This window comes from Erinaceus europaeus, chromosome 13, assembly GCF_950295315.1.
Source record: "Erinaceus europaeus chromosome 13, mEriEur2.1, whole genome shotgun sequence".
Classification (NCBI taxonomy): Eukaryota; Metazoa; Chordata; class Mammalia; order Eulipotyphla; family Erinaceidae; genus Erinaceus; species Erinaceus europaeus.
In genome coordinates, this window is record NC_080174.1 from 9,268,792 (window position 1) to 9,282,101 (window position 13,310).

The 13,310-nt window shown below is 44.4% G+C and overlaps 1 protein-coding gene across 3 annotated transcripts in view; it reads left to right on the top strand.

The window, feature by feature from the left end:
* Positions 1–13,310, top strand: part of CNKSR3 (CNKSR family member 3) — a 124,078-nt gene that overhangs the window by 33,199 nt on the left and 77,569 nt on the right. The window contains exon 2 of one of the 3 annotated variants that reach the window (XM_060205301.1): positions 6,985–7,083. The exons of the other annotated variants lie outside the window; for them this stretch is intronic. Within the exon in view, the coding sequence (XP_060061284.1) occupies positions 6,985–7,083 (99 nt within the window). The remainder of the gene's footprint in view (positions 1–6,984; positions 7,084–13,310) is intronic. 3 annotated transcript variants of the gene reach the window in all.

Sequence of the window (13,310 nt, forward strand, 5' to 3'; positions counted from 1 at the left end):
ATTTAAGACAAATGGGACCAGATTATGGTTGGATGACACAAAACAGAGTAAGAACCCCACCTCTGCAGGGTGGGGCTGCCCTTTCTCTTGCTGGGCATTGTCTCCCGGCCTGCTGTGGGTGGCTGACATTGCCACATCTATGCTTAGCTGGGAAAGCTTCCATTTTCCTGAAGCCACGATTGCCATTGGGCGGCATGTGGCTTTCAAAGTGATTTATCATGGTAGACTTGGTAGAGCATACATGTGACTGTACTCCAGAATCTGGTTTGAGCACTCCCTCCCCAACCCCAAGAGAGCCACCAGAGCGCAATGTAAAGGGAAAAATTCATAAGTAGTGGAATCAGGTAGACTGAAGCTTTTTAGCAAGGCCCTGGTGAGGGAAAAGTTATCATTGTGAAACTTCTGTTTGGAACAGTTGCCTTAAGAAAAAAAAAAAAGGCTCCTAGTTTTTCTGCTTCTAGCCTCCACTCCTGACCTCTTGATTTTGAGTACCTGATTCTTGGAGGATGTTTATAGCTGTTACTTCAACCAATTGGATGTTCTTCTCTGTATGTTTTTTTAAACAATCTGACAGTTTGCATGCTAATTTTTTTTATTCATTTCCCAACCACCATTTGAGAGGATTTTTGCTTTTATTTCATTGTATTTTTTAAAAGATTTATTTATTAATGAGAAAGAGGGAAAGAGAAAGAAGCAGGCACCACTCTGATACATGTGCTGATAGGGATTGAACTCAAGACCTCATGCTTGAGTCCAATGCTTTATCCACTGTGCTATTTCCCAGACCACGTGTATTATTATTATTTTTTAAAAAAACCTTAGCTAGGAATGATGTTAAAAACACATTCTATTAAGGCAGCATGCATCCTGGCCTCTTTTTCTTACTTCTTGATTAAAATAAATAAGTTTACCTTGATTCTTCTTCTTCTAGCGTTTGCCCTTCTTCCGTAGCCAGTCAACAGGTCAGGTTGAAAGCTGTCAGGAGCTGCTTGTTGCTGGCTTTGAAAGTGACTGGGATCCATGTGGATTCAGTCAGCTAGGAAGGATCGTCAGTTTCCCCAATGAATGGATACTCACGGGATGCACCACGAGAAGGTCGATCCAATGCATACCTTGATAATATGCACTATACAGCTCAGCTACAGAAAGTAAATTCATTTAATAAAATCATGGTCAATTGAATCCAGAAGAAAAGAATACTTCTCATGGTCCGAGAGGTGGCACAGTGATAAAGCTTTGGACTCTCAAGCATAAGGTCCTGAGTTCGATCCCCTACAGCACTTGTGCCAGAGTGATGTCTGGTTCTTTCTCTCTCCTCCTATCTTTCTCATTAATAATTAAAATCTTGGGGGTTCCCGGAAGATGGAGGACTGAGAAGCTGCTAGTGGCTTGAGCTCTGATCACATCTTCTGGAAACGGTTCCAGATGCCATCAGGATGCTGGCCAGGCTTTCCTGGATTGAAGACCCCACCAATGTGTCCTGGAGCTCAGCTTCCCCAGAGACACACCCTACTAGGGAAAGAGAGAGGCAGACTGGGAGTATGGACCGACCAGTCAATGCCCATGTTCAGCGGGGAGGCAATTACAGAAGCCAGACCTTCCACCTTCTGCAACCCACAATGACCCTGGGTCCATGCTCCCAGAGGGATAGAGAATGGGAAAGCTATCAGGGGAGGGGGTGGGATATAGAGATTGGGTGGTGGGAATTGTGTGGAGTTATACCCCTCCTACCCTATGGTTTTGTTAATTAATCCTTCCTTAAATAAAAAAAAAATTTAAAAAAATAATTAAAATCTTAAAAAAGAAAAAAAAGAGAGAAAAAAAGAAAAGACTACTTTCTAAGACTAGCAACAAGAGAAAAAATATAAATGCTTATAATGCAACCCCAGGAGTTTAGGGAGAACTCTAAGAAATCTACCTTATTAAATGCAATTAGGGGAGACTTCCTGGGTGTGATTAATGGTGGATGAAATCAATCCTTTGTAATCACTTAATTGTCAATCAGAAGATCTCACAACAATTTTGTGGGCTAAGGTATATAATTATTATCCTGAATGATAGCTAGATAACGATAATGCTAACCTTAGAGGAGTCTTTTATTTTTTTCCCTTATAAAAACAGATTGGATGTTGTGTGTTTTGTTATTGCAATTGTTGCCTTGGCTTGCTTGATGCAGACTCACAGTTCCAGCGAAGGTGACATACTGTTGCATGAGAAGAAGTGAAGAATAGAAGAATTGTTCTGCTTTCCCCATAATGATCCTGGCTCTATGCTCCCAGAGGGATAAAGAATAGGAAAGCTTCCAGTGGAGAGGATGGGATACGGAGCTCTGGTGGTGGGCATTATGGGAAATTGTACCCCTCTTATTCTATGGTCTTGTCGATCGATCATTATTATTAGTATATTTTTAATTTCTTAATTGGGGAATTAATGTTATACATTCAACAGTAAATACAATAGTTTGTACATGCATAACATTTCCCAGTTTTCCATATAACAATACAACCCCCCAATAGGTCCTCTGTCATCCTTTTTGGACCTGTATCCCCCCCCACCCCACCCACCGTAGAGTCTTTTACTTTGGTGCAATATGCCAATTCCAGGTCAGGTTCTACTTGTGTTTTCTCTTCTGATCTTGTTTGTCAACTTCTGCCTGAGAGTGAGATCATCCCATATTCATCCTTCTCTTTCTGACTTATTTCACTTAACATGAAGTTTTCAAGATCCATCCAAGATCGGCTGAAAAAACGGTGAAGTCACCATTTTTAATAGCTGAGTAGTATTCCACTGTGTATATAGACCACAACTTGCTCAGCCACTCATCTGTTGTTGGACCCCCTGGGTTGCTTCCAGGTTTCGGCTGTTACAAATTGTGCTGCCAAGAACATATGTGTACACAGGTCTTTTTGGATGGGTGTGTTGGGTTCCTTAGGATATATCCCCAGGAGAGGAATTGCAGAATCATAGGGTAGGTCCATTTCTAGCCTTCTGAGAGTTCTTCAGACTGTTCTACACAGAGGTTGGACCAATTTACACTCCCATCAGCAGTGCAGGAGGGTTCCTTTGATCTCACAATCTTCCCAGCATTTGCTGCTGTTACCTTTTCTGATGTCTGACATTCTCATAGGAGTGAGGTGGTATCTCATTTTTGTCTTTATTTGCATTTCTCTGACAATCAAAGATATAGTCCCATAGGTTTATGCTAGGCCACTAAGGTATAGATCTTCTCCTGGCTAGTTCTCTGTCCCCGGGTTTCAGCACAGAACCCACTCCCACCCCCCCACTCCAGATTCTGAGGGCTGTAGCAATGGAGACTCACAGTTGCATTTGGTGAATCTTAGGGGAGTCCTCTCCTCCCTTCAGCCGTCTTTTTGTTGGTGAAACAGACTAGAGGTGGTGTCTCAATTGGTAAACTGCCGGACTGTTACCAGCTACTTAATCTCTCACCAGGCTCCTCTCTTTCCACGAGCCACACATGTTTGCACTCACTGGTGATTTGGTGAGTTCCTGAAGTCGTTCTAGTCCTGTCTTGTTGCTGTCCCAGGTGGTCTCCTTTGGTGTTCCTAGTTGACCCAGGAGAGGAGAGAAGAAAAACACAGCTGCTGGTACTCTGTTAAATCAATAATAATTATAATTGTTCTGCTTTCTTCCATACAATTACCATGCCTTTGTTTGTTTGTTTATTTATTTATTTATTTATTTATTCCCTTTTGTTGCCCTTGTTGTTTTATTGTTGTAGTTATTATTGATGTTGTGTTGGATAGGACAGGGAGAAATGGAGAGAGGAGGGGAAGACAGAGGGGGAGAGAAACATAGACACCTGCAGACCTGCTTCACCGCCTGTGAAGTGACACCCCTGCAGGTGGGGAGCTGGGGGCTTGAACCGGGATCCTTACTCTGATCTTTGCGCTTTGTGCCACCTATACTTAACCGGGTACGCTGTGGACTCCCCCATTCCTTTTTTTTTTCAACAAGTGGTCATTAAAAAAATGTATTGATTTATTATTGGACTGAGACAGAGAAATTGAGAGGGGCCAGGGATATAGAGAGGGAGAGAGACAGAGAGACACCTGCAGCCCTGCTTCACCACTTGAGAAGCTCCCTCCCTGCAGGTGGGGACCAGGGCCTTGAACCTGGGTCCTTGCACACTGTAGTTTGTGCACTTAACCAGGTGTGCCACCGCCTGGCCCCCACGAGTGGTAATTTTTACTCCAAAGTCAGATGATAAGACTCACATGTAGACCTGAAAGAATCAGGGCCGATAGCTACTTATCTATTCAACCTAGCAATCTAGACCTTTGGTCAGTATTTGATAGTGAAGAATATAAGACCTGAAGGTCTTTCTAACAAAGTTGGACTTAACTTTTAAAAATCATGGCTGGGAGGCGAGCGGTAGTGCAGTGGGTTAAGCGCAGGTGGTACAAAATGCAAGGACGGGTGTCAGGATCCCAGTTCAAGCCCCTGGCTCCCCACCTGCAGGGGAGTCGCTTCACAGGTGGTGAAGCAGGTCTGCAGGTGTCTATCTTTCTCTCACCCTCTCTGTCTTCCCCTCCTCTCTCCATTTCTCTCTGTCCTATCCAACAACGATGGCAATAATAACTACAACAATAAAACAAGGGCAACAAAAGGGAATAAATAAATAAATAAATATAAAAAAAGCTTTAAATATCATGGCTGTGCCTAGTGTCCTCTCTATCCCCTCCTATCTTACCACCCACCTGTGGGCTTTTGCTTTGTTGTAATATACCACACCCAGTCCCAGTTTCACCTTCTGTTTCCCCTTCTTTCCTAAGTTCCACCTATAAAGGAGATCTTCCAATATTTGCCTTTCTCCTTCTGTTTTATCTCATGTAACACAATTCCTTCATGTTCTACCCAAGATGCAACAAAGGAGACAATCAGTTGGTGGTGGGACTGGTGTGCAGATACACAGGCAGATGATAAATTGGACCCAAGTGCTAATTGCTGTCTTATAAACCAGTAATTTCACCCAGTAAAATGGTTTGAGGGTTGAAGTGCAAAGACTGGTGTAAGGATCCCAGTTTGAGCCCTGGCTGCCCACCACTTGCTTCACAAACCGTGAGGCAGGTGTACAGTTATCTGTCTTTCTCTCTTTGTCTTTCCCTCCTCTCTCAGTTTCTCTCTGTCTTATCTAATAACAATAGCAGCAATGACAACAACAATAACAACAACAGCAATGGAAAAAAAATGGCTACAGGGAGCAGTAGATTCATAGTGCAGGCACCGAGCCCCAGTGATAACCCTGGAGGCAAATATATATATATATATATATATATATATGTATATATATATATATATATATATATATATATATATACATATATATATATATATATATATATATACATGTATATCTTGGGGAAAATGCAGATAGCCCATGACATGACTCTCAGTGACATGAGTTTGCATGGCCACATGTTGAAGTCTTGAGGATTGTCTGGAGAGAAAGTGAACTGGTGTAGTCAGTGGTTCTCCCAGTTTTGATTGTACAGATTTCTCTTTTGTGTGAGCCATTTCTCACTCTGAAAACTCTGGTGACTGCTGCCTTCTTAAGATGTTGGTGAAGAGCCACTGCCGACATTCGGATCCTTGATCGTCACTTACTATATGGACATTGTCAACTGAAGATATGCATTGTTTGCCTGATTAGCTTTGATTTGAAATTTGGGGTCACTCTATTCACAGACCATCAAGATTTATGTTCCTGTGAATGAGATAATTTCACACTAGGTGACACACATAAACTGAGTGTAACATTATGTGTTGAACAACAGAAAAGGTTAATATATTTGGATGCTTTCACATTATTTCACACAGAAATAAAGGTAAACAACAAACAGGCTTGCTTCCTCCTTCTGTTGAGTAGTTAACATTGACAAGTCAAGGTCAAATGGTAGAGAGACTCTACCAAGTTCAGGTCAGATAAAGTTGAGAGAAGATTGGCTGGGCCCATGAAGTAGCTCCGTTGCAGAGTGTGCTGGCTTGTCTTGTGTGCAACCCAGGTTCGAATTTGGCCCCCACTGCACTGAAGGAAGAAGCTTTGCTGCTAGGGTCTCTTCACTCCCTCTCTTGCCTTTTTGTCTCTGTCTTAATAAAATAAGAGAGAAGACTTGTCATGATATGTTTTCCCTCTGCCTTTCTGCCTCTATCTTAATAAAATAAGAAAGAGAGCAGGTTTGTCATAGCACATGGGAAAATAAACCACACAATATATAGTATATACTGAGTGAAGTCCCAGCTGTTAATTTGGTTGCATAGAATAAAACATATTTGGATGTGTGGGGAAATTTACTTTCCAACAGGACAATGAAATAGTTAAACAAAAACAGCTAATCTTTCACATGTGGCAAACCACAAATCAATGAGAAGAACTGTAAGACAGGACCTTATCACATGTTCTTCGATGAGAATGTTGACAGACAGTGGTATTCAAAAGAGCAAATGCCAGATATACCCGTTAAAAGTCAAGATATGGATGGTTTCATTTCCTTCCTTCCTTCCTTTCTTCCTTCTTCCCTTCTTGTTGTTCTTATATTTTTTCATTTTCTTTTTAAACAATTGTTAAAAAATCTATTATTAGATAGAGCCAGAAACTGAGAGGGAAGGGAGAGATAGGGAGGGAAACAGACAGAGAAATATTTGCAACCCTGCTTCACCACTCCTGAAGCTTTCCCCCTACAGGTGGGGACCAGGGGCTTAAACCTGCATCCTTGCACACTGTAATGTGAGTGCTTGACCAGGTGTGCCACTGTCTGGCCCCATTTTCTTTCTTTCTTTGATAGATACAGAGAGGAATCATGAAGGAAAGGGGAGATAGAGAAAGAAGAAGAGAGACAGCTGTAGCACTGCTTAATCATCCATGAAGCTTCTCCACTGCAGGTGGGGACTAGGGGCTTGAACCTATGTTTGCGCACACTCAACTGGGTGCACCAACACCCAACTCTTCTTGTTGTTTTTAAGCAGATCATGGATCAACTCTGGCGTATGATGATGTCAGGGACCAAACCTGGGACCTGTCACACCTGCAAGTCCTGTGTTCTACACTTTTGAACAGCCCCGTAGGTCAGGATGTTTAAGACTTCTTATTCCTCTGTGCTTATCCCACGGACATTGTGTTCTGAGGCCTGACAGCTGCTGGGAGCCAAGTGTATAGAGTGCTGTCGCTCACAGGTTGGGAAGGCTGTCGTCCAAGGCAGGTCCATCAAGTTCAAATTTCTTGTTATATTACAATTAACGTCCATGGCTTATTAACATTGCCTGCTTACTGTGGGCTTTGATAACTGGTAGGTGTGACAGTAATCCTCGGGTGTGTCCCTGACTTGTCGTGCCTATTACTGAGTAATAGTCGTCTGTCATCATCTGGCCCAACAGACCCACATGGAAGGTTTCTCGGTTGCTCCAAGTCCAATTAAAGAAACCAGCTCGGTGTCTTTCTTGGGAGCCGAGAGGTTCTTTCGTAAGCTCGCCTCTTGTAAGCACTGTGGGAAGAGCTGCCAGGATGGAGATTACTTCTGGTTCTTAGTCACTGGAGAGGCTCTCCTCAGTTTCAAAGTCACAAAAAGCCACCGACTTCTCCAGGGACATTTTGCTTACAAGTGCAGAGGGAGGTGTCGGAGGGTCACCTGTACGGGTAGCAGCTGGAGGAATGTGACCCTCACTGTAGTGCTGAGAGCTTAGACCTGGGCTTGAGATTCAAACGCAGTCCTGATGTTTGTTTTGGGAGAGGTTCAATAAATAGCTTAAACATTTACCTGGTTTGCTTATCTGTAATTGAAGTGGACTTTTTTTTTCTAATGCACCTTCCAGCCCCAAGGAAAAGCTTTTATATTTCAATTCATGTTTGTCTGCTTCTGATGGGATCTCAGCACCAGGAGGAACGGGGCAGGGTGGGGAAGTTGTCTTAACATGGGGTAAATCTGTGTTTTCCTGGAGAAGGTTCTTCCTCCTGAGAAACGTGACACACTCTTTCTTCCAGATGTTTCCAGTTCAATATATTTATCTCCCAATTTTGTTCCTCCCCTCCCCCCCAGTTCTGGTTTATGACCTTAAAGCCTCAGGCATGAGATTCAAGTTTGCATAACCATTATGCTATCTCCCTTGCCCTGGTCCCAATCTTTATTTATTTTTTTTTAATAATTTGATTGGAGGGTTAGTGGCTAACAGTATAGTTGTTGGCATATGGCTACAATTCTCATCTCCTTTAGACAGGTGTCTGCAAAACATTCTCTCTCCCCAATTTAGGTCCTTTTCTACCTCTCCCATCATGCACCAGGACCCTTCTGCCTCCCCCCTCCCCCCTTCCTCCCTTCCCCTTCCCATTTCATTCTTTGCTTTGGTGCAGTACACCATCCCCATACGTTTTCTCTCTATTATTATTTTTTTTAGTTATCTTTATTCATTTATTGGATAGAGACAGCCAGAAATTGAGAGGGAAGGAGCAGATAAAGAGGGAGAAAGAGAGACACCTGCAGCACTGCTTCACCACTCGCCAAGTTTTCCTCCTGCAGGTGGGGACTGGAACCTGGGGCCTTTGCATTGTAATGTGTGCGCTCCACCAGCTGCGCCACCACCCAGCCCTGTATTTTCTCTTTCTGCCCTTGTTTCTTAGTTCCTACCCACAAGTGAGATCAGACCACCATATTCATTCTTCTCGTTTTGGCTTATCTCACATAACTTAACTTAGGAATGATTCATTCCTCTATCTAGAAATACTGAGGGGGTGGGGCGGGGAAACGGAATTCTCCAGAACTCTGTTTTAGAAGCTCTACTGCTTTCCTTTTTTTATGTATTTATTATTTATTTATTTGTTTGTTTGTTTATTATTGGATAGAGGAAGATAGAAATTAAGAACTGGGGGAGATAAGAAGAGAGACAGAGGGAGTCGGGTGGTGGTGCGGCAGGTCAAGTGCATGTGGTGCAAAGCGCAAGGACCGGCATGAGGATCCCGGTTCGAGCCCCTGGCTCCTCACCTGCAGGGGAGTCGCTTCACAGGCGGTGAAACACGTCTGCAGGTGTCTATCTTTCTCTCCCCCCTCTCTGTCTTCCCCTCCTTTCTCCATTTCTCTGTCCTATCCAACAATGAGGACATCAATAATAACTACAACAATAAAACAACAAGGGCAACAAAAGGGAATACATAAATATTAAAAAACTTAAAAAAAAAAGAGACAGAGAGACACTTGCACACCTGTTTCACCACTTATGAAGCTTGCCCCCTGCAGGTGGGGACCAGGGGCTTGAACCTGAGTCCTTGCACACTGTAGTGTGTGCACTTAACCAGGTGGGCCACCGCCCAACTCCGTCACACTGTTTTTCCAACCTCTACCTATTGGTTCTCATGCCCTTCTTCTCCTCCCAGTCCTAAAAAGCTTTCTGCCCTGTGGGCCTCACCCCAGCAGTAGTGAAGACTGTCCTAGTCTCTTCCTTGTCTGCCTTGCTTCTAGAATAATCGTTGGTGTTGATACCGTCATGTGCTAGAGTAAGAAGACTTGGGAGGTCAGGGAGAGAAGAGCTTTTCATCCGGCAAGGTGGATGTCAACATGAATTATAACAGTATGGTCTGGTGTACCTGCAGTTGATGAGAGAGAGAGAGAGAGAGAGATTTAGGTTAGTTAGTTGCTTGAGGATGTGAGACCTTCTTGCTGAAAAACTTAAGAAAATCAAATTGTCAGCCCAGGAGGCGGCGGTGTGCTAGGATATGGGGCTTGTAGGTTTGAGGTCTTGAGTTCGCCGCCTGGTGTTGCCTGTGCCAGAGTGACGCTCTGGGTCTGTCTTTTGTCATAAATGAATCGATAAGTATGGAGCAAAGAAACTAAAAATGGTCCAGTGGCCAGGCTGGAGGGTGATGTTGGAAATCTTACCAGAACAAGCAGCAGAAACTGTGCAAGGTGTAGAAGTCATAAGCTCTTAAGACAAGATGGACTGTTTGCAACTTGTTTCTGGGAGGGAAAGAGGCACTGAAAGATCACCAGTGACCCCAGTTCCTTATTTATTTCTTTATTTACTTTTATTGCCACCAAGGTTATCCCTGGGACTCAGTGCTGGCATTATGAATCCATCGTTCCTGGTGGCCATTTTTTTTTCTTTTTAGTTTTTTCCCTTTCATTTCTTTTCTATCTTCTTCCTCCCCTCCCCCTCCCCCCCACCACCTCCTCCTCCTTCTTCCTCTTCTTCCTTCCTCTTTCTTCTTCTCCTTCTCCTCCTCCTTCTCTTCCTTCTCCTTCCCAGAGCACTGCTCAGCTCTGATTTAGGATGGTGCAAGGGATTGAAACTGGGACTTTGGAGCCTCAGGCATGAGAGTCTCTTTGTATAATCATTAAGCTATCTACCCCTATTTTTTTTTAATTGAATAGGGTGGAGAGAAATTGAGAGAGGATAAGAATATGGGGGAGAGAGAGAGAGAGAGAACAAGCACGAGAGAGATAGAGAGAGCTGCAGACTTGTGAAATCCCCCCCCCCCCCGCAGGTGGGGAGTGGGGGCTCAAACCCGGATCCGTACACAGGGTAATCTGTATACCTACCTCTTTTGCCACTGCCGGGCCCTGACCCCAGTTTGTTCTAGCCTAAAGGGTGCCGGATATTTCTGAGCATCTGGGGCAGTATGACTGTTGTGAGGGCCGTGTGGACCTACCAGAGACTGGAGGCTCTTTTCTGGGCTTAGGTGTATTTAGTCAGGAAGACAGTTCTGGAATATCACTCTACCTTAGATTCTGAAGGCTCAAAGCAGCAGATTCTGTTTCCCTGCTTTTCCTCTAAGGTGCCGCTGGGATGAAGGTGTGGATGTGAATTTCCATGATCACCTTCTGGAGCCAGACGGCAGGGCCTGATTAGTTTTTAATGGCCATGGAAACAGATACAACATGGTAGACCACTTTTGACGCAGTCCCAGCCAGCAGAAACGCAGCTTGGTGATCGCGGAAAATTCTCCGGTGAAACATTTGGAAGCAGTGGAGCGGGATTTGTTTTCACAGCTGCCTGCAACACCCCTCACCACCAACCACCTCCATTGTCTCTCTGCTGCCTGCAGATTTTAATTTTCTTCATCCGATTCTACAGAGAGGCTTTCTTATAAAACTCTTTACAGTCAGGCCTGTAGATAATGAGAAAAAGCTGTCCCTACTGGCCAAGTCTGTGGGCGTGGCATTTCCCAGAGCCCTTCCTTGCTATTTGCATGACGGTGGAAACACATTCATACCTAATAAATGTGTGTGAATATTCATACTTATTCAAATGCTCACTGGTAATGATTTTCTGTGAGTGAGTGGACACATGCATAGCTGATGTTTGAGTCGCAATTTCCTTTACATGTAATACTGCCTTGATCTGAAGAGGTAGCTCATTGGGATAGGGTGTGTGCTCTGCTGTGTAGGAGACCCAGGTTCAAGCCCGGGTACCATCTGGGAGGTGTTTCAGCTCTTGGGGAAGCTTGGATGCTGTGACTGTTTCTCTTCTCCTCTCCCTCCCCTCTCCCCCCCTTCTCCTTACCTCTCCTCCTCTCCTCTCCCCTTCCTCATCTTCCCTCCCTTCCCTCATCTAGGTACTAGCTCCCTCTCTGGGTTGTTGTTTCTTTCACTACAAACCAAAACCATTGCTTCACCTAAAAGGAGGTATATTTGCTCAAAATGACAGTGATGGGAGGAACCATGGTATCTGTGCCAAAGAAAGCCAATGACACCCTCACTTGTCCTGCTCCCTGCAGAAGTCAAGAAATACTAGCACACACCCCCCAACCCCCGAAAGTTCTGAAGATACAGGTGGTCTTCTGGTTCACAACTGAAAACAGAGTCACATCTCAATTCTGCCTATCACTTCACATCCCTTCACTCAAAGGGGCCAGGTCTCTCCCATCAAAACCCTAGTATGCTTTTCTCCCTGCATCTTTTCCCAAACAAATGAATCCAATGTTGAAAATAAACTGTGATGACCACTGTCAAGAGAAAACCTCAGCTGGTAGAGCAGAGTCTGAGTGCCTGAGGTTCCCAGTTCTGTGCACACCACATCGACCAGAGACCTCTATCCTCACATGAAAGAAATCAATGCTTTTTAAAATATAAAACAAATGACTATCATCTTAACTGAAGCAGCTGCCTCTGTTGCAAATTCAAGCAGCCAAAGAACTCAGACAGCAAGGCCGGGGTCTCTCTGAGGCTGGAGACTGGCCAAAGGGACGGAGGCTGAACTTGGTCTCACTCTTTAGTCCTTTGGAGGGGGGTTACTTTACCCCACTTTCTCGAGATAGGTGCCCAGTCCACTGAAGATAGTGCAGCTGTTTAACTTGAATGTTAATTCTTTCTTTAGGGAGTTTCCTGTGGATTTTTTTTCAACGTTTAAAATCAGTGCGGAAGTAGGAGAATTTTAACAGCATCCCAAGCCCACAGTGTCAATCATTATGGGCTCACCTCTCTATACACAGAGGTCTGAAGCTGCAGTGGTGTGGGTGCGAGGAGAGTGGCACAACTATCTTGCAAATAATCATGAGAAACGAATGAGAGAGGATAGAGAGGGAGGGAGAGACACCACCGATCCCCCATCCATGGAGTTTCCCCAGTGCGTCCACGGTTCTCACATGTGGTGCTGGGGCTCAGACCACCTCACAATAGATAACTTTTGTGTATCAGCAGGTGACTTCTCTCCTGCTCCCCCACTATATATTTTGCCTCCAGGGTTATCATTAGGGCTCGGTGCCTGCACTGTGAATCCACTGCTCCTGGAGGTCATTTTTTCCCATTTTTGTGGCCCTTGTTGTCATTATTGTTATTGTTGTCATTGCTGCCGTTGTTGGACAGGACAGAGACGATTCAAGAGAGGGGAAGACAGAAAGGGAGAGAGAAAGATAGACACCTGCAGACCTCCTTCACCACCTGTGAAGTGACCCCTAATATCCTTAGGCCAGTCCTTGTGCTTCACACCTTGTGTGCTTAACCCACTTTGCTATGCCTGGCCCTCCATCCTGTATGTTTTTTAAAGAAATACTTAACATAAAGCATTTGGACATGAGTATTTTTGTTCCAATACCTGGCAATTTTCTATTTTATTCAAAAGGACAGAGAGAAATTGAGGAGGGAGGGGGGAGCAGAGAAGGAGAAAGAGAAACAGCTGCAGATCTGATTCTCCACTCGTAAAGTGATTCTCCACTCCTGAAGCATCCGAGCTGCAGGTGGGGATCAGGAGCTCAAGCCCAGGTCCATGCTCAGGTCCTGGTGCATAGTACCACATGCACTTAACGAGATGTGCCACTGCCCACCCACACACATCTCCCCACCCCCAGCACTAGGCAATCTTTATTACCA